At 38.6% G+C, this 22029-nt stretch overlaps 1 protein-coding gene and 2 non-coding genes across 3 annotated transcripts; 2 read left to right on the top strand and 1 right to left on the bottom strand.

Annotated features, from left to right (window-relative positions):
- Window positions 1-9389: 9389 nt before the first annotated feature.
- On the bottom strand, window positions 9390-11065 carry LOC134656405 (forkhead box protein L3). Its single transcript, XM_063511931.1, has one exon. It carries the CDS (start codon window positions 10954-10956, stop codon window positions 10015-10017), a length of 942 nt encoding a protein of 313 aa, XP_063368001.1. The 5' UTR covers window positions 10957-11065; the 3' UTR covers window positions 9390-10014.
- A 2031-nt stretch (window positions 11066-13096) lies between these two features.
- Trnat-ggu (transfer RNA threonine (anticodon GGU)) lies at window positions 13097-13173 on the top strand. The gene has a single exon. It is a non-coding gene; the product is annotated as a tRNA-Thr (tRNA).
- Window positions 13174-13776: 603 nt separating this feature from the next.
- On the top strand, window positions 13777-13853 carry Trnam-cau (transfer RNA methionine (anticodon CAU)). The gene has a single exon. It is a non-coding gene; the product is annotated as a tRNA-Met (tRNA).
- The last annotated feature ends 8176 nt before the right edge of the window (window positions 13854-22029 follow it).

The following is a 22029-nucleotide window of genomic DNA, read 5'->3' as shown; positions in this document are numbered from 1 at the left end:
CTTATTCGCAATAGAATGCAACTTTGAACTTAAAACATATTTTTGTGTCGATCTCGGGTAGGTAGGTACCTATACCTCCTTATGGTATAACGGAGGGGCATCGATGTGAATATCAAACTAAAAAATATTTCCCATAATACACAAATCCCACGAGGAAAACTACGATTGTATGGATAAATTATTTGTTTATTACTGGCCTGCTGTCCTCTAAGTAGCTTTTTTTACTGCTAGGGAAGCGAGTTTAATACAATAAACATAAAACGTTGTTAAAACTTAAAACGCTCACGTACAGTACCTACGTATCGAATAAACAAAAATCTCGTTAAAATCGCACAAGTCGCAAATAATCCCGCAAAATTCACGATCCACCGATCCCGGAACATAAATATCGAGTCGAATAACAAATCGCAGTGAATGGTGAGTAAAATGCGGCCATGCGTGCTGCATTGAGAGTTGACGGGGTGGACACATTTAATTGTGGCGCGACACACGGTGCAGGGCGGTGTTGCAGAGGCAGGGGGGAGTCCAAGGCTCGGGCGAACCAGCGTAGACCGGAAAGGCTACATGACTAATATTTTTTTATGGTATCAATCGATCGGGTTTGTTTTTAGGATCAAATGTCTATATGGGACCCATTGCATTAAAGTAACATAAAAGTCAGAAATTGTAGTCAAAGTCCGACAGTCGCACTTAACTCGCGAAACGCCCTATACAAAACGGCCAGAGGCCGTGACGTCATCGTCCACGTTGTAGTATGGACAAAACAAGAAAATTGCGGTTTTGTCGGTGAAATATTGCGTTTATGTATATAGTTGCTATACAATTTTTTTTTTGGTGAAATGTAAGGAATCGAATGGTACCCTTACTTTTATCGTTTTTGGAAGTTAAAAAAAAAACTTAAATTTTGAAACTTTCAGGTCCTGTATTTTTGTAATTTTTCAATATGTTATTTTAATATTTACATTATTGTGATAAATTGCTCGTTTACTATCTATTTTACTAGATTTTGTTATAAAATTCAACATGTGTCAACATCCCTATGATTAAAAAAAAACTGCCGATATATTTATATCAAAACAAAGTTAAGAACTATATCGAAGACTTGATTAAAGAATTACGCAGCGATCAGCGATACAACACGATACAGCGTTTTGCATCGGGGGTTAACAATGCACACGTAAGGTTTAATTTGTTATATTTTGTGATAACGAAGTAACAATGGGGCCTTCGTTTGTGAGGTCAGATTAGGCTGGTTCGTCACTAAACCAGACTCGGCTGTTCGCACGTGAACAATAGGAATACATAACTTTGGGTCTGTCAGAACGTACTATTCCTAAACCAGTATTAAGTGGCCCGCAGACCCGAAACAACTATACGCGAACAAAGATTACTCTTAAACTGGATAGTGAGTCTTGTGAGCAAATGGAATCTGCCCAGGAAGTCCGCTACGTCCAGACTCCACGTTGCAAATTGGCCGCACTCGCTCTTGGCTTGACAATTCACTTCCTCGTACTTACTTCCTTGACTAAGTTGATGTTTTGTGTTTGTGTAATTTCGGTGAATTGGGGGTGAGTTATCTGTGGGCTTGTTGTGAGTTATCTTGTTTTATTCGAAAGTTACCACTTGGTGGGAAGATACAAGATACAATCAGCAAAAAAAGTAGTAAGTTTCGTGTCTTCGTTTTTAAAGCGCCAAGTAGGACGTATACGAATATGTACTTACCTATGCCTTTAGCTGACTATTATATTACCTATGTATAATAAATAAATGTATCATTTTAACAACACCAGTCAGTTAAGTATCATGTAATGTGAGAAAAATTGTTCCGACACTTCAGTCCTGAAGAACTATACAAACACACACAACCTCCTACTTTGCCAAAAATGCATGACATTTCTTTGTATTCTATAGTTATATGTGACATTATTGTAGTAAGGGTGGTGTGTTGACATTCGCACCAATTAGGGGCAGCTGCCTTGGATGGTGTTCCAATCGCTCACAGAGCACGGACGGGTCTCTGAAACAGTATTTTCTGTTTCCAAAATTAAGTGACTTGTATCATATATTAATTCTTATCCTATGCTTATATCTCCTAAACCCAAGATCTGCGCATTTTCTGTACAACAGTTTCAACACCAGTGTTTTTAAGTAAATAGAAAATTTTACTCGAATATGTGTACGACCTAGACGAACCAGTGTAATAATATTCCTTCATTCGGTATAGGTAGTACCTATACCTATAAGTAGTAATAATTAACAATAGGTACTCAATTAAATCTTATTGTATTATCACACAAGTTAGCCCGAGAATTCGACTACCCGCACTTCCAACTACTATACCTGCCTAATAAAAATGTTTCCGATTACGCAAAGTCAAAAGGATCTCGGAGTCCCTTCATACTGGGCGACCGAATGAATATAGCTCGGGAAGTCATGGGAACAGGGACCGGGCCTGAAGGTCTGAAGTGCGAACCACGGGAGGTCCACTTCAGTACTGTTTGCTTTGCCAGTGTTTGAACTGCTGGGGTGTGGCGGTTGTTTGCACTCTTGCATAATTTTCACGGGATCACTATTAAGTAGTGCAGATTGTGTTACATAGATCTTGTAAATAAAATGGGTGTAGATTTAAACAAATATCAATATACATACATTGAATAATAATACGAACAGCAATATTTTTTGAGCACTATATACCAATGGATTTGGCTGTGATACAACTCTTCAACAAAATTATGCTAGGGATTGGGATATCCCCACTTTAGTAACTATACCTAGTAATTTAACTAGTAAAGGGCCTATTTGAGATTTAAGCTAGTTTTTAATTTATTTTAGTCATTCCACTGTACATATCTTGTTTGTAAATAAATGATTAAAGACTAGTAAATGGCTTACTTTACTTCATCAAAGCAATTTCACAGATGTACGTAAGTTACCTACTTTATTGCAGAATTGGGATGTCTTGCATACGTTACGATTCGTTTTCGAAGTTAATTAAGTGCGCCAAATAATTCCCGACTCGCAAATATAATAACAATTACGAAGTCACAATTACAATACGCGTGAAAGACGCGTCGCGGGGCGTTCATTCCAGCCAGCGAGCACCGACGCCGATTGCCACCGCCTTTTGTGAGCGCGCAAAACGCTACACTTTCCTTTTTACTGTTTATTGTTATCGTTTGTTTCGACTCGCAAACCGTTCGACGACAAAGCGCTAACCGGTGCGATTCGATGGGCGCTTTCAAGTGTGGAAAGGCGGTAATTTGCTTCATTCAGTCATTGTGGGGCTAAAAGTCGGCCTTTGTCGACACTTGGAATTGGGAGCGTTTAGATTCGGGAGGGTAATCGCGGAGAGTGGACGGGAACTGGTGTCTAATTCACAAAACCTGGTTCCCTTCACTAGTATAACTTCAATCAGAGATTCGTAACACCTATGCGTGATCAGGGATCATAGTTATACCGGTTATTTTTAACTGATGTGTTATTTTTTGTGAACATCCTGGCCGGACGCTCGTACGTTGATGGGTGCCTAATGGATTTGGGTTTGAAGACATTTGAGCACTCTTGTAGGTGCGAACTATTTTGGCATAGTCATTGAGGCGTAACATATCCAAAGCGCAAAAAAAAAGAAATCTACCAGAAAAAGCAGACTTTCTCCGCTTATGATGCCAACGCCTTATTTATTTCTCAAAGTACATTATAACGTAGCTAAAAAAACAACCCAATCGAGTAACTCGCTTTAGATTCCTAAAATCGTAACTTGTAGGTTTATTAGTTTATACAATTCAGCCGGGATTGCGTGATGGATAAATAATTTTATTGTTGTGGTTGGAGGTCTTTCGCTACCCGGGTACTTAAAAAAATGTAGGTAAAATAGCAGGAAAAACAATTAGCTTAATTAGCACCCCCGCATACACATATATATGTAATAGTTTAGCTAATAGTTTTGCTGACTGTACCTACCGGCAACCAAACCATTACACCACCACACCAAACCGTTTTGTTACAACCGCGTCACGTAATTTTGAACAAAAGCCATGAAGGTACTAATATTTTGCTCACCCTTTTTCTTACTTTTTAACACTGCCTTGCCATGCTTACATTTCGCTGTCGAGTTTAGGCGGAACTATTAGGGGGCATTTACATGCGTCCGCCGCTTACGCGCCACATTTGATTACGACTGCCGTTTACGGGGGTGGGAGAACAACAGGGGAAAATTCGACTTCCACTAAAGAGAGTTCGTGACATGACCACCTTGTCCATATGGACTCATATGCATTAATTCACCTACACTAATTCCGTACATGTTGGTCTGAAATTCTGAATGCTTGTAATTTGTTTACCTATGCAATACCCCGTGGCCGTGGCCGAAGCAAACTAGGCTATATTATTTTTAGCATAATTATGTTAAATGTAAAAGGAAATAGTACTAGTATAAAATATTACGAGGACAAAACCTATAATGTAAAAGAAAAGTAGATTATGACATATCACATATAGGCCCTATAACTTGGGAGCTTTGTCATGGAGTTTAAGTTTAAGTATGTATTATAGAGGTATATTTAGGTATGTATTAGGTAATGTCATCGTTCCCTATTTCGTCTATATAAAAATTATATAAATTAAAAAAATAGTTCAAACACCCGACTCGGACATGCTCTCACGGAGAAGAAATTCAGTAGCAACATGCCAGATTAAAACATCAATTTAAAATTATGTTTCCATAGTTTTTTCTCTAATCTCGGATTACAGATTAAGCGCCACAGATAACAAAAGGAAGGACACGGGAAGTTGACGCATTCAGCTTTCCTTTGAACCAAATTCAACCTGTTTGTAGTAACTTCAACACTGTTGACTGACCATTGATGGACCTTACGTCCTTGCAATAAGGTTCACGAATTGGCAGTGAACAGTGTAGGTAGACGATGGTATTGTTGAACAACGATAACCCATTGTTAAACTGATAGGAAGTTTTAGACGTGGTTGATGGTTTAGTCACTTGCTCCTTTCCGTTTTTTTTAAACATTGTCCTTCATTCATTATATATTGCGTAATTCATTGTTTTAAACAATGTTCCTGTGTAAGTTTTAACTCCGGGCTACATTGGATTCGTATGCTGGGCGGAGAAGTCCGTTCATCCTACTCGCGCGGCTGAATTTGTAGAAACTTCAGATGGGAGAGTAGCTGTGTATTCATCCGGTGTGTACTGGTCTTTATATCTACAATATGATCCAGTAATACGAGTATATATTAGGGGTTCTCGCTTAAGTATATTTTATTTAGCTTGGTAACTTATCCTGCTTAGGTACATGCAGGTGTGCCTATTTTATCTGAGTTCTGTTTTTATTACAAGCTTCATGAAACTGGCTCCAAAGCTAAACGTGTCTGTACTAACTTGCTATTCCGCACAAAATTGGTAAGTGGTAGGGCAAACATTGTTACATAGGTAGACGTAACGCTGTACCAAGAGGGTTATGCTATTAGAATTAGGTAATATAAAAGATTTACTAACTTTGTTATGACAATTAAGTTGTGTTCAGTTCATTTTGAGCACCATACCTAATTAGCAACTTCTGTGTATCCATGTAAATTATCCATAGGTAGTAATGAGTTAAATAATTGAATGACATGTTGTAGGTAAGTACCTAATTTGTTACGTAAATAAATCGCAAACTTAATCGATAACTTCACTTATCAGTAGATTTACCAGGTACAACAACTAGGTAGTTAGCCAAATGTATAAAACGAAAGGCTTAAGAAAGCATATTTGTGTGAGTGATAAGATAACCATCTAATCATAGATCGCTTCAACTAAATTGTTACCGGAGCTGTTCCGTCAAGCCTTTTGTCAGTTTTTGTTGCGAAAGTTACGATTCTATCTGCACATGCACGAATTCTCACACCATCATTATGTCATTATGAAACTGCATTCAAAACAAGTACCGTCATTATAGCCAACTTTGCCGCCAGGGGAAACTTTGCCCAAAATGACAATTTTAAACAAATTCGTTAATGTAGACATATTTAAAATACTTATGGCCACCCTGCTATTTTTAGTAGAAAATAGATTATATTTGTGACAAATCTATACCTATACCAAACATGTGCACAACTTGACTTGGGAATTTTCAGCGAGTTGTCAAATATAGGGAATATTTCGGCGGGCCAAAAATTGTTGAAAAATGAATGCAAGTAGAAAAAAATTGAGAACCCTTAGACAAATATTTCCGGGTTTCAGTTATAAAGCATGAAGCATAGATTATGTCTATTGAGGTTTAATCTAAAAAGGCCTAAAGACACTAAAGTTATGGTGGTAGGCAATGTAATCCGGTAATTTACAGACCTATGGATGCCAACATTGCCCACCACCAAAAACGGCTTAGGGTTGTCACTTTTGACAAATTTACCCAACTTCGCAAGTAAAAGAAGGTACACTAAAGTAAGTTTATAAATACATATATACTGTATTTAATTGGTCTTATTATCCTTTATTTAGATGTTTTATCTCTTTAACGCGTGAAATATATAGCAAAACTCATGTTTTTGGCCATTAAACTATTGTGACAGATTTTCTCTAAAGTGCCAACCCTAGCCTTTGTAAAATGCTTAGGTGAGTCTTGTATGGAAATGGCCAAAAACGGGTAGGCAACATTGCCCACCCAATTTATTTAAAAGTTCTAAACCTTTAAGTGATCCTTAGACATCATCATCATACGAGCTGTATTTGAACACCAAATTGACGTGGGCAATGTTGTCCCCAACCCCGGATATCTTTGCCCGCCCTCTAAAACGCCAAAAAAGTGGGTAAAAACACGATTTAAACATTTTTTCTTCAATGAAACTGATGCGTTTGATCACTATGGACGTGCTGAGCAAAACAAAGTCATATGATGTGATATTTTTTTTGAGAAATTCGAGTTTTTTCAAAAAAAGCGGGCAAAGTTGTCTATAATGACGGTAAGTACCTATAGTTAGAATTTGAAATACATATTATTTAAAAAAAGCCTCAGGATATCGGTTGGACCAATGATCAAAATTAAATATCGAATAGGTATAGTAGATATAATAGGCCTTTATTACCATCTGTGTCAGATGTTTAAATACCTGCAAGAAAACCTAGTTTTGACATGAGTATATATCTTAATCTGTATATATCTTAACTTAATGAAAAACAAACACTTATCTTCTACTACGTAGGTACGTAAGTACCTACTAGTTCAGGTAAGTACCGCGATTACCACGAACCTGAAAGACGTGAATAAAAAACTAAACAGCACATCGAGGAAAACATAATTCACGTACTTACCTAATTTAACCTGGCAATTTTCTTTCTTGCATTGTTTCTAAAACTTTCCCACGTCGGTAAGTCATTTTTGTACTATAATTCCTCAAAATCCATGTTGTGATTCCAAATTCCAAACAACTATCTTATTGTTAACCCAGTTTTAAGTTTTAAGTAGGTTCGGTAATACAAGCTTAAAACCACATGAAGTTCCTAGGATTGACCGTGGGAATACTTTCATTAGTACTTTCACACCAAGATTCGGATTAAGGTTAATCGGAGGTTCTGGGTATAGGGTTAATGAGGCCAGGTAGAAATTTTGCTAATTATCTTTCTAAAAAGCCAATGCGCCAAGGAAATGCTGGGCGTTATGCTGTTACGGTGTGACAAATAATAAAATGGACAGTGGTATGTAAGTGTATATGATCATGATCATAAACACTTATACATACCATACCTAGAGGATGCTGTTATTCTCATGTATGTGTAAATGTCAAGTTCAGTATAGTATGAAAAAATTCGTGAAATTCCGCAACATGGCGCGTGATCATATTATTCCTGGGTCATGACAAGCGATAGGTACCTATGGAACCTTATGCATATCGGGATAGGTATTTAGAATCCGAAGTAATTAATTGTTAGATTACTTTATTCATGTCAGTTTTAAACTGCTACAAGTTAATAAATATGTATAGGTAGATTCAAGCGTGTATGTCACAATCGTTTTCCGGTAGATACCTAATAAATACAAAGGCGTTGTCTAAACGATCCATGTAGATTATCTATTATAGGTTAGATACCGCTAATGGGAGGTATGGACTTACCATTGTTTAGATATAAAAGTATCAGTTATCTTTCAATCATTTATAGGGATCCGTAATAAATGTAATAATCAAGACTTTATAGGTAGGTATAAATACTCGTAATTATTTTCGTTATGGCCATCTGTCGAAATTATTAGATGTGACTATATATTGTTTATATAGATACATACTTAGTAAGTAATTAATTATTTATTGTCAATGATTTCCAATACATTCAAATTCAAAACATGTAGTTAACACGTTGACCTGTTGAAAATTATTCTAGAATAAAACTTTCTGATGACAACAATTTTAACCCACTTAATTTATCTTCCACATTGTCTTGAGCTTGACCAGTAATTTTAGTGTCTTGTATGTTAATACAACGAACTAAAGGCAGGTTACGTATTTTGTAGATTTTGAGTGTCACTTTATAACCAGGCGCATAACCTGGTACGAATTTGCCCGTAACCTAACAAAATAACGCTAATTCTTTAATAGAGGTTATCTGACGACTCATCTTTGCGAGACATACATTAAACAAATCATATGTCTAGGATATCGTATGTATATACATAGTATATCCAGGTACTTACCTATACTCTTCTACTTTGTTCCAGCAGAAAATGATTTACCACATCACTAATTCGAAAAAGGGCTGTTTCTTTCCTGCTAGGAGGGATCAAAGAAACACTTTTTTGTTCTGGGACACTATTTTTACATTTTCTGCACATTTTTTTTAGCTTAAATTATATTTAAAATCATATTAATTACCTCAAATTTTTAATAAAGAGACCTATCTATCAGACAGCAAATTTAAATATTTTTTTCAAAAACAATGTCATTGAAAATAAAAGTACAGGTAGGTACTTACCTACTTATTTATTCTCATACAACGTATTACAGATAATTTTACGAAGTAGGTAGGTACATATAGGTACATTACATATAACGCGGTATTTTCCCTAAATACACAACCGCAAAAACCAGTAATTTTAAATAGGTAAGTAGGTACTTACTATTGTAGAATAGATCAAACAATCTAAAAATATGTATAACCAAATATTGCGGTAGACTTATTATTTAAGTGACATCTTGACATATACCCGAATACCTACCTATACCCACGTGAATTAAGTTACCTACCTTATAATTACTTACATACGCTTGCGTAAATGCACAATAGGTAGTATTCCTTTACTTATTTTGTTTTCATAGTGGTATAAGTAGTTAAAATACCAAGTGTTTTAATAGCTAATGCTTTGTATTATAATATACCTAATAATAGTGAGAAATAAAAGAGGCACTAAGTTAAACTTTCTATTTATTCAGAGATTTGTATATAGTAGTCATCATATTGTAATTTAAATCCATTAATGTTTTGTTACTTAACAGAAACAGCATGTTCAACATTGTCCATAACAATGTGTAGACACCTTCATTATCATATTTATCAATTTTATCATAACATAATATATATACAAATAGCTCTAAGAATATCAATCTACAGCCGATTGGTCGTTTTCAGACTTCATTATTAGAATGAATAATACTACGAACGAACACTTCGCTAAATAGGTATTATTATTGGAAATATATGAATATTATACTGTACAATAATTTACAGATTAAACATACTTATAGTAAAAAGTAAGAATAACAGGATCACCAGGCACCGCGGCGGAAAAGATATCGACGCGCGATCACGAAATATAGTTCAGAACATCATCACAACACAACTATTAGAATAAATTGATAGATGGTGAAGACCCACGAAGGAGTGAGCATAGACATTTCAGGATAGAACAAGAGAATAAGGACAGCTTAACATCAACATGAGTATTTCACTAGGCAACATTTATTATCCGTCGGGATTTCTAACACGAAAAGTTCACTAAGTATTCACAAAATATACAGACACGTGGAATCGGTTTAAGTGTCCGGTGGGCGCTGGGGGTGGGCGGGGCTGGGCGCGCGCGGCGGCGAGGCCGCGTGCCGCCGGAGCTGCTGCAGCAGCGCCGGGTCCAGCGCCGGCCACCAGCCGCCCAGCAGCGGGTACGGGCCCGGCGCCGCGCACGGCTCCTCGCTCTCCGGACTCGGCTCTTGGTCACTCGCCACTACATCAATATCCTCCTCCGCTTCTTCTTCACTGTTACTGTCTCTCCGGGCGCGCTTTTCAGGCGCATCATCCGGTGCCAACAGCGAGGCGACATCGAACTGCCGCTTCCTCGGCTGGCCGCCGCCCGGCAGCCGCGCCGCTCCCCAAAAAGGCAGCGCTAGCGTCGTCGGCGGCGGCGACTGCGGCGGCGGCGATGGTGAATCTTCTCCATCATCATCGACTGCCAATCCCATGTGCTTTCTTACTTTTCTCTGCGCCTTTCGTCTTCTAAAATCACCTTTTCTAAAATCCTCTACGTTCGCCGGATGAATCGCCCAGTAATGTCCTTTTCCGTTCGCGGATCGACCAGCTTTCACAAAGCAATCGTTCAGTGATAGGTTATGTCGAATGGAGTTCCGCCAGCCGGGTCCGCGGGAGCGGAAGTAGGGATAGTTGTCGAGTATGTGCTGGTAGATGTCGGAGAGTACGAGCTTGCGGTCCGGGGAGCTGAGGATGGCCATGGCGATGAGGCCGATGTAGCTGTGCTGGGGTTTCGGTTCTTCAGGTTGGAGCGCTCGGTGTTGCAGCAGGGACATGGAGAGCGCCAAGCGTGGAGCATACGGTGCGTAGCATGGTGCGACACTCGGAGGGTAAAGGCGGAGTCGCTCGGCGACGGCGTAGTTGTAGAGTTGGAGTCGGTAGTGGTCGAGAGCCGCGGCGGTTACGGTCGGCGCGTCTTTTAGCGGCCAGGGGCCTCCCTCGGCACCGCTGCACATGTTGCCGGGCTGAGGTCGCGTGGCGGAGTGAGCCGGGCAGGCGCTCCGCCCGACGGGTGCTCCGGCCGGGGGCCGGCCGCGCCCGCAGCCAATCGCGGCGCGCTCTGGCTGTGTACGTGTTTTTGTTTAGCGACGCCCCACTCCGGCGGCTTGCGACGCGCGCCCTGCCTTGAGGCTACAGGTACTGCTCGCAGCTAAATCTTCCGATTTTCACATTAAGGTAAGTTCTTTCATAAATTATTATTTGCTTATTCACGTACCTAAGCCAAATAAATAATAACACTTGTCACTTAACTCTTAATAAGCCTAGTAGGTACTTACTTGGGTACACATACTTAATATATAGTCTTCTTATCCTACACTGACATTGACATAACTAAAGCTTTTATACAGGAAGGCCCGAATAACCTAACCAATATTAGGTGAACAAAAAATTCGGTGTCTAATTAATTATTAAAATATACAGAGGTAGGTAGGTATACCTATACCTACCTACCTCTGTATTTTATACCTATAAATTGTGAAAACGCTGTATATACCTAACGAGATACTTATATAGTTTTTTTTTCAAAAGTGCCAAGTCAAAGGTTCTCAAGGCTAGTTACTTGGTATGTGTAAGGTTGGTATACCTATGTGTAGGTATTTTTTTAACTTACCTATTACTGGGTATTGCCTATGGTGTCCACCATGTTTATTAATAATCTGGTGGAGACTTGGGGAGGTTTGTGGTTTGCGTCCAAAGTCCTAAAATCAAGCAAAATAAAAATATAATGCGTTTGAGAGTTCCGTTCCATTACATATTTTTTTGTGGTATTGCGAGTTTGCGACTATTGCGTAAATCAACTCACAATTAATAAATCTGTAGGTATTAATTTTTGATTCTATTGAACAGCGTTAGCGGGATTATACAGAGAAAATATAATGAGTCCCACGTAACAGGCACTAGCCTATAGGTACACATATTTAAACAATGTACTTACCTACCTATTTATAAAGAAACCTCGATGAAAACTATTTTTTTTATATTTCTTTTTTGCTAACGGTACTTTGCAAAACCGTTACAAATGACAACTTCGTAGCGAGTGCTTCCCTGTTATTTTAGAGATATCACAACACACAACAACACATTACTTCTCAGGAAGCGGGCCAGAGCGGGACGCAGCTACAATAATACCTCTCCCCCTCTGTAGCCAGATAGGGACAGAGCAACGTGCAACAGTTTCACATGTCTATAGTTGAGGTAGTCGCGATACCATTTCACTTCAAACCGGTCCTATTTAATTTGAACCTTAGGTTATGGTATTAAGATTCAAATTTCAGTGACGTAGGGTAAGTCTTACTGCATTGTACTCATTTCGAATGACAAATGAAAATAAATAGGTTGCGGCTATAGCGTTTTAGCGGGAGCAAGCGAGACAACAACAGCGATATCGATGATCGATGGAACGTAGAACAACAATGCAGTTGCCGCCCATTTAAATACGCCATTTTGTTTACTGTCTTGCTTTTGCTTTGTATCCGAGCAGTGTTTCGTGTAAACGAAATGACAGGAAATATTTACCCATTCGTAGCAATGATGCTACGTTGCGAACAGAGATTTATTTTTATTGGCGTTCTTATAGGGCCTTTTTTTTGCACGCTCTCTAAGTAGTTAATGCATTGGTGCCTTACTTATTGCAATATTGGGGGAAAAAAGTATTTAGTATTGTTCTCCTATATCTGGACGTATAATTAGAGTTTCTCAGGTTATTCGGGCCCACCCTGTATACCTATGGGTATCATACTTAATTAATATTAACTGTGTGTTTTTTAAACCTTTTAATTGGCTATTTTGGCCAAAATGTCGACTCGTAGGTAGTTTATTAGATACCTACCTACTCACGTAATATATGCAGCCTAATTCTATGACACTACACTATTATCCGACCGAAGATTGAAAATAATGTTTTTCTTTATAAAAACATAATTTCATGTAAAGGGGCCCACTGATTACCAGTTCGCCGAACGGTATCGGCCTGTCAGTTGTTCGGAGCTGTCAAATTTTTGTTCTAACTGACAGGCCGATATCGTCCGGCGGACAGGTAATCAGTGGGCTCCTTTAGACTACCTAGTGATAGAAATATTCCTTGCCTTCGGTAAAGCTTCGTTAGCTCAGTTGGTAAGAGCGCCTGGCTTGGTACGCCGGGAGGTCGCAGGTTCGAATCCTTGCTCGAAGCGATTTATATTTTTCATCCCTGGAATAGTAGGGGTAAAAAAAACTGCATTTGATTTTTGTCTAAATGTTATAGTTTAGCAACAGTCGCTTTCATTTATGCTAGCATTATAACTCCAATAAGAGGGATGACGATAGTTTTTTTTAATTCTGCTATTACTGTTTATTTTTTATTTTTTTATTGGCCACGTGCGAAGTTGGTGGTGGTGGAGAAAAACAAGCGACATGCGACGCCAACGCACGACATGGTGAAAATACGAACTTTCCTGGGACTGGGACGATAATATCTTCATACCAACTATTTGGCAGCTGCCAACTGTCAAATAAGTACGTCCCACACCCACTAGGGCGGCGCCACAACCGTCATGCACGGAGCGAAAATGTGTTGTTGCTGTTACCCAAAACTCATTTGTTATGTTTACAGAAACTAACTTACTTGGGTACCTACGTCGGAAGTTTAAAAAACTACTTACCTATAGGTAGTTAGGTATTTAGGTAAGAACATAGGTAGGTACGGGAATCAAATCCTTCTACTAATAAATATAGCGTATTGTGGGTAGTTTTATGTAACGAGGGAAGTGATAAAAAGATTCACCAACTAACGCACGGCTTGGATAGCTCAGTTGGTCAGAGCCTCCGGCTCCATGCGTCGGAAGGTCGCAGGTTCGAATCCTTGCTCCGAGCGAGAATTATTATATTTTAATTATTATTTCTTTTTTTTACAGTTTTTTTAGAGAGATAGAGACACCTAGTACTAGGTCCTAGGTAGAACGGAGAATTAGAATCTGCCGAATCTAAAAAAATCTACCGTCTCTTACATTTTAGCGAGTCACATAATATAATATACGGTTTATGGAACAGCAGATTTTTTTTTGCGTAGGCTCGGAAGCTATTTTCATATTTTTAGCTTTTATACAAAAATTGTTACAAACTTTTAAGATGCGTTTAACCTATGTTCATGTTTTATTTCTATCGAGCGAAAGTCTTGACTACGTGTTCTTTGCAAAACAATGACATGCAAATTCTTTGTTAGGGTTTTTGACGATTGTTCGTCCACTTCACTTTGACAGTGAATTCCGAGTCGATCTAATCTCTTCGGCAAATAAAAACATAAGCAATGATACTACAAAATTTTATTTCATACAATCAAAGCAGGTACTTAGTTGGTTTATAACAAAATGTCCTAGTTATTATTTTATTTTACTGTACCTATTTGTAGTCAAAATATAGATAACACATATCAAATAGGCTATTAAATACTATTTGATATATGGTGTGTTATCTATATTTTGACTAGGTTATACCTACTTCTTTATTGCTGAAGCCAATTATACTAGGTAAAGAGTTGCTTTAGGTAGGTAGGTAGAGGTACATTGCATAGCTACATGTTGACATTTTTCCTCATGTTGGCTGGTAGAATTGACTTTTTACTTTTAACATTCATTTGAATTTGATTTGTATTGTTTTACAAATAGAATTTTCCTCGTAATCGGTGGTAAAGATTGTTCAACCCTCGTGCCTTGAAACCCTCGCAACGCTTAAGTTTCACTTGTCGAACAACTTGCCACGTTTGTGGTTCCATTTTGAACCTTTCGCTTGCACGGGTATCAATATTAACTCGAGAGGTTAAACAACAACTATGCCCCCCTGTAAAAGAAATGACTTAAATATGTTACGTAAGTTGATTGAAATGGAACAGCTATTAGACGTAGCTACCTATTATGTGGTTTTAATTATGGTGTAAAGTACGAGTACATCTAAATAATAATTCTTCACTGTATGTTTCATCATCACTTTGACGTCCTTAAATCGATCCTATGCTTTATACTCTGTCAAATAAAAACAAGCAATGACTTCACAAAATTTAAATCCCGATTTTCCCTTTATACATCCGCCACCCGAATACGGCCTTTATTTGTTTGACACAAAGTTGTCGAGATTTGTCCCATATTTCCCGGGGTGTAAAATATGTAAATTGATTTATTTCTACCTGGCAACACTGAAGTAATTGCTGCTAAGACGGGGCGGGGCGTCCCGCCCATCGCTCGAGGTCCTTTGTCCGCGATTGTACTAACTGAAATAAATTCATTTGTGTCTCTGAATGTACAGTTTATTTTATGTTTGCTTTGTTTATGGAACGGTATTTTTGAGCGGTAGGAATGTTTTCATGTGTATGGGCGTAGCTTTTTATTGAATTGTAAAGTGCGTAATTGCAATGTGCAGTAAACTAATTGAATTAGTTTAGAATGTGTAGTTTGTTAGTTCATTTTAATTTGCTAAAAGCATATTGACAATTTCAATGAAAAATGTTTAGGTATAGGATACCTACATGTTGGTCACTAACCTACTATCCATGTTTTATGGGTTTTTTTTTAACCTAATAATAGTTGCTTGAAAGTTATATTATCTATTAAATTAATACCGTAAACTGGAGCTATTCAGAACTTCCATATCCGTGGACTTAAGTATGTAATTATAAATTTTCATGCTCCGAGTCCGAATATTTTATAAAATCCAAGTTGCGAATGTTTGAAGAATTAAAATGGCTGAAGAAAATTTACTATAAGCATAACCACCAAGTACCAACCAAATATCTATGCATCGCCCATTTCCGCAGATTCTCAGTCAATAACAATTTGCTCTAAACTTCTCCGTGAAACGTTAGGTGCTAAATAAACTCTGCGAAGAATCGAACGTGCGCCTCAGAATATTGAATTAGAGCCGAACTCCGCGGAGTTTGTGGAAGAAAATGCGCGCAAAATATTTAGACGTCACAAAGGAGGTATTAAGCTTCGTTTACATTGCGACGATACGGAGACGACAGATTTTTAGAAAACTACTATTTTAACTAAGTATGTACTTAATACCTATCTATGCTACATCTACATCGCTCTTTTCCGCAGGTTCTCCGTCAACAATAATGTGTTCTAAACTTTTCCATGAACATGAAACGTTGACAAATAAACTGCGGAGAACCAATCCTGACGATTTGATACGGTGCAGACGACTGATTTATAATACGTATAATACGTACGATTTGTAATACCTACTGTAAACCTAACTTGCGCTTTCCGCATGAAATAAAATGTTTTACTGCGCGTCAGATTTTCAAGATGACTTTAAATAATGCCTATAAACCTGAATTCTTCTAGCAACAATTAGTTTTTCCTTTAATTTAGTTAAAACTAATGTTCGATCTATTTCCAGTTAGGGCTAACTCAACCTAAATTAAACCCTATTATTTTTGGAATGTTTTAAGGTGTGTTTACTCGTTACCTACCCAAGCTTCCATGAGCTTTTCATACAACTCGGCATTTTAAAGACACTAATTATACCTACTGCCTCCAATGCCCGCAGTTCCCGCCCACTGTCAGTCAGCTCTGTCAAAGTTACAATGTGTATGTAACTGTTACATAGTGTAGCACAATTTCTGAAGTGGTAAACAATAGGTATGTATGTGGTTCATCATAAATAAATTCTATTGTTTCAGCGTTTTTTTCATCATGCCACTTTTTTATTCAAGTGTCTATTGAAGTACGTTTTTTTATCAGTTTTCTCTCACTGTTTCAGCGTTTTTTTTATTTGTATTTTTCATGTTCCATCATGCCACTTTTTTTATTCCAGTGTCTATTGAAGTACGTTTTTATCAGTTCTCTCTCACAGTCCACATATATTTACCGAATAACCCCCGCTGTGACTGGTCGTATGCCTATTACATACCTAGTATTAACCTAATTTGTTCATTACAAAACACACAAACTAGAAAGAAATACCTTGAATACTAAAATCCCTTTCAGTCGCGTATTTCATGCATGATTCCAATGAATAATGTCACAATTACAACTTGAAGTGCACGTTTCGTATTTCACCACTTGTGGTTTCATTAAATATATAACCCACTATAAATTTTTTTTGCTATTTAGATTAATAATTTGCGTAAATAAACATCACAAGTTGAAGCTAACCCAAATATGTGAACTTTTGGCATTAGAATGACAGTGACATTGACAGCGTGACGTTCGGTCGTATTGAAGTCTGAACTCCTAGTACAGAGTTAATACAAACAGTCCAAAACGCCTAAGATTTTAAACTTCCCGCTATGTTTTGAGTATGTTTGCTACTAATAAACGTAAAATACTTCCACACAGGAGTGTTTTTCGGAAAGAAACTAAAAGTATTTCAAAGTAAAATAATACTTGCAGGTTCGTGCGTGTAGAGGGGCCATAAAGCGTTCCCTTTTATTATAATTTAGTCTACTCAAACTGACTACCCGATTATTGCCTGTGAATGTGTGCGTAGACGTCATTGAGAATATCTCCGTCTTTCTCTAAGACGCAAGCGTGAAAGGGATAGATCTTGGTAGCATCGAACTTTACGACTTTTGACCTCTTCCTCGGTTATGGTAGCCTGGTACTTTTGGTAAACATTTGTCTTAATAAATCACTGGTCGTCGGTTGCATATCGCTAATAGGTACGGGGCAAATGACCTCTTCCTCAGTCATGGTATCCTGGTACTTTCTGATTAATGTTTGTCTCATTATGTCGCCATTATGTCGCCAGTATGTCGCCGTTATGTCGCCAGTATGTCGCCATTATGTCGCCAGTATGTCGCCGTTATGTCGCCGTTATGTCGCCGTTATGTCGCCGTTATGTCGCCGTTATGTCGCCAGTATGTCGCCATTATGTCGCCGTTATGTCGCCAGTATGTCGCCAGTCGCCAGTATGTCGCCATTATGTCGCCATTATGTCGCCATTATGTCGCCGTTATGTCGCCGTTGTGTCGCCGTTATGTCGCCGTTATGTCGCCGTTGTGTCGCCAGTATGTCGCCGTTATGTCGCCATTATGTCGCCAGTATGTCGCCAGTATGTCGCCATTGTGTCGCCATTATGTCGCCATTATGTCGCCATTATGTCGCCATTATGTCGCCATTATGTCGCCATTGTGTCGCCATTGTGTCGCCATTGTGTCGCCATTATGTCGCCAGTCGCCATTATGTCGCCAGTCGCCAGTATGTCGCCAGTATGTCGCCAGTCGCCAGTATGTCGCCATTATGTCGCCAGTATGTCGCCAGTATGTCGCCAGTATGTCGCCAGTATGTCGCCAGTATGTCGCCAGTATGTCGCCGTTATGTCGCCATTATGTCGCCAGTATGTCGCCATTATGTCGCCATTATGTCGCCAGTATGTCGCCGTTATGTCGCCAGTATGTCGCCGTTATGTCGCCAGTAAAAGAGTATAAAAGGCAGGTGCGGACCGCCGGTATTCATTCATTCTTCAACCATCGGCTAGCAGTGACTCTGGTTCTCGGGCGTTTAATATTCGGTGAGCAAAGTTCCTCTACTACTGTTACTATGTTTGTTTTCGCTTGGAATTATCCTGGTGAATTTAAACGTGGAAATGGTGTCTGTGGTTAGTTTTGCGGGGACAATATCGTCGTAAAGCTGATCTTAGACTTTTGTGGAGATTCTTTGTTACCGAGTACGGGATTTAAATATAGTGAAGTTTCCTACGCAGTGTTTTTCTAAGTGCCGCCACGTTATGCAGGGACAATATCGTTGCATAACAGGGACTTGGAGAGCGTGTTTGTGTTTGGTTTTACGGGGACAATATCGTCGTAAAACTGAACTCAGGCTATTGCGGGGATTCTTTGCTACTGTGTGTTGTTATAGTGAAGTTTTCTACACTGTGTTTTCTAAGTGCCGTCACGTTATGCAGGGACAATATCGTTGCATAACAGGGGCTTGGAAAGCGTGTCTGTGTTTGGTTTTGTGGGGACAATATCGTCATAAAACTGAACTTAGATAGCGGTGTTTAAGGGAATTTCACTTCTGTGTTTAGTTAATTTGATTTTGTGAGTAGTTTGGTTCGTAAAATTGAACCTAGTTATTTTAGTGTTTTACTATGGGGTCTTTTGCTATATAGTTTAAAACCAGATCATTGTTTGGACTGACTGTTTGTCCGACTGGACCGCTCACCCCTTGCGGTGTTAAATGTGAGCTGTCTAGGAGTCTTTTTGCTCCAAGATGAGGGTTATCTTGGCACCTTCTCTTTACCAACATAGAAGGTGAAAAACGTCTCCCTCCTTAGCTCTCCAATGTCCAGCTGTTAGATGAATAATGGGGATGTCACGTGCGCATCATCCGGAGTAATCTGGGCCCATTTGAAATCTACAGTATTTGGAGGCTTCGTATATTAAATATATTTATTTATACCACTTATATACATAATAGGGCCCTGTCTTACCCATGTTGCCACCCTGCCTTTGTGCAACCCGCCATGGGGGGAGACAAGCCCACGAGCTGTTAGGTTGCATTCTCGGAATCGCTCGCCGAACTCTTACAGCTTCTTAGTAGGGATACACTTGCGTATATTCCAAAGTACCAGGTCGATGGTAAGTACGAACTGTACTTTGGTTATACTAGAGTAGGGACAAGGGTAGGATTAGGGTAAATTCACACACTGATTATTCGGAATTTAGGGTTCGTTCTAGTCTTGGTCTGTAAAACTGATGTATTTCTCTTTTTAAGGGACTTCAACTACGGTCTTGCTAAACTAAAATTGTGCGTAAATAGGTATAGGGTTTCAACTGCTTAAATCTTCCAATATTTTAATTTATTTGGGGAAAATAATTAATGTAAAAGTTTATCTCTATTTTTATTTATGAAGTTCTGGTTTTCTGATGTAAAGACGAGGTACTGAGTATTACAATCATGTTTCTAAGGTATTTACACAATAAAATCATAAATATCAAGTTGGGATTAGGAACACAGTCTATTCGGAGATAGAAAATCGACGTCTAGCTGTTTTAGGGAACCTTTGGCAGGCAAGAGTAATCCAAAGGATAATTTGAGTGAAATAATGCTCATCTTGATATTTCAGTCTCATAAAATTTAGTATATAGTTTAACAAATAAACTTAGTACTTCGTTCATACTTCTAAAAAACTAGAAATACAGTTTATATTTTAGTTCTGGGGAATGGAAATGGGATTCGCATCCCTAGTTTTTGAAATAAAAAAGAATAGTAATTTTGATGACTGATGGATACTTTGACACTTCTTTCCATAGCCATCTAGGTACGCATAGGTTCCGAAGTGTTGGTCATAGCCCGTCTGGCTAAAAAGGTAGGATAGGAGTTCCAATTGACCTTGCTGATTGGACTAGGAGCCCCCAAACCTGCATCGAGCGTATGGGTAGCATATTTCGTATAGAAGCTGATAGTTAATAATATTAACTTGAAGTGCTAGGAGTAAATGGGCTTACCTCAGGAGTGCTACTCATATGTTATCCCGGAGGCTTAATAGATTGTAGCAGGCTTTTACCAACCCCATTTTTAAACTCATTTTACCAAATATATTTATTTTATATCAGTATCATCATATATGCTGCATTTACCTAAATAATATCATTTCAAGTAAAATATAACTCCATTTACATTACAATAATAAATTCTGGTAACTTTCAGTACTATTTCTGTATTTTAATAAATTATTCTAGTAAGTTACTCGTTAACATCATAATAAATGTGCTTCCAATTTCATAATATATTTTTCCCAAAGTCCAGGTAATTGTAAATAAAATCAGAGTCCAAAATTTAGCTGATACTCATTAAAGAACCTAGGGTACCGCGGTTCACTTCGAGGGGTCCTAACGCTAGACTAGACGATCACGACTAAATCACAAGGCCAAATTTCAGGGGTAAATCTAAAGAGGGTGTTTATATTATGGTTAGTTAAGTAAGTAAGTAAGATGGGTAGTGGGAGGTGACACCGCAGGGTGTAAAAGCGCGTTTTTCTCGCGATAATTTTATGGTAATCGCCCCCGCCCGACGGCTGAGTTTCAGTTGTAGGCAATTTGTTTATGTCTACCGAAACAACTCGGCGTATCGATCGGGATACCTCCCTACGTGGGGTGTTTTATCTACACGTGTTTTGGAAAAGGATTGTCGTTTATAGGTAAGAGAGGATAGGTGGTTTTGAATGTGTGACTGTGACTATTTTTGGGAAGGCAATGATTCTGATATAGGTATAGTTGAAGACATTTACTGATCATGTCTGTGACGTTTATCATAGAATCATCAAAGTGGGGTTGTGTGCTGACGTTTCACGGAGTGGAGCCACCGTTGGGGCAAAAACATGTGCCCCTGATGGAACGCAGGTATATACCTATGTGTATCTTATTGTCACAAACTGGCAGATGACTGCAGGCAATTTTTTTTGGATTTTTTAACAGAGGCATTTATAATGTAATGTAACAAACAAAGTTCAATGTTTTTATCTAATAAAACAGCAAAATCCTCAAAAGTTAATATTCTCAATCGGAAGTCTCAAAATCTAAACCGAAAGATGAAAAGGATTACGAAACCTTAGTTCGTCGTTAAATCCGCAAATAATGCCCGTCTGGTCTCAGAGGGCTTCCCAACAAGGAGTTTGTATTACGATATTTTGCTCACATCTAGTCGAGCCACAGACAACTGCCAAACTGTTGGGGGTAGTTGCAGTAAGTGATATAGTTGGTAGTGTATTTTTATAGCATGTGGCGCGTAGGGCGAAGCCGTAGTTATTTGGATCACAAAGCACGGGGCTAGAGGACTGACGCGCTTAGCATAAAAGTCATAATTATATTTGCAAGCTTATGTTATTCTATACCTTGTTCTGATAGGATAAGGAGCATAATGGAATGAGTTTTCAAGAGTAGTTACAGCACGTGTGTTAAGTATGGGCTAGGAGCAGTAATACGCTTATTTGAAGATAATCCCTTGGCGACCCTCGTGCTCAGTCGATTTGTTCGAGAGACGGCATAATTTGGGATTGCACTGTGTTTAATCAAGTCTGGCTTCTGCGGGTACCTACAGCTATTCAAT

Source organism: Cydia amplana, chromosome 18 (genome assembly GCF_948474715.1).
Source record: "Cydia amplana chromosome 18, ilCydAmpl1.1, whole genome shotgun sequence".
Lineage (NCBI taxonomy): Eukaryota > Metazoa > Arthropoda > Insecta > Lepidoptera > Tortricidae > Cydia > Cydia amplana.
Note: the sequence above shows the minus strand (reverse complement) of the source record. Positions and strands in the feature narration are given on the sequence as shown.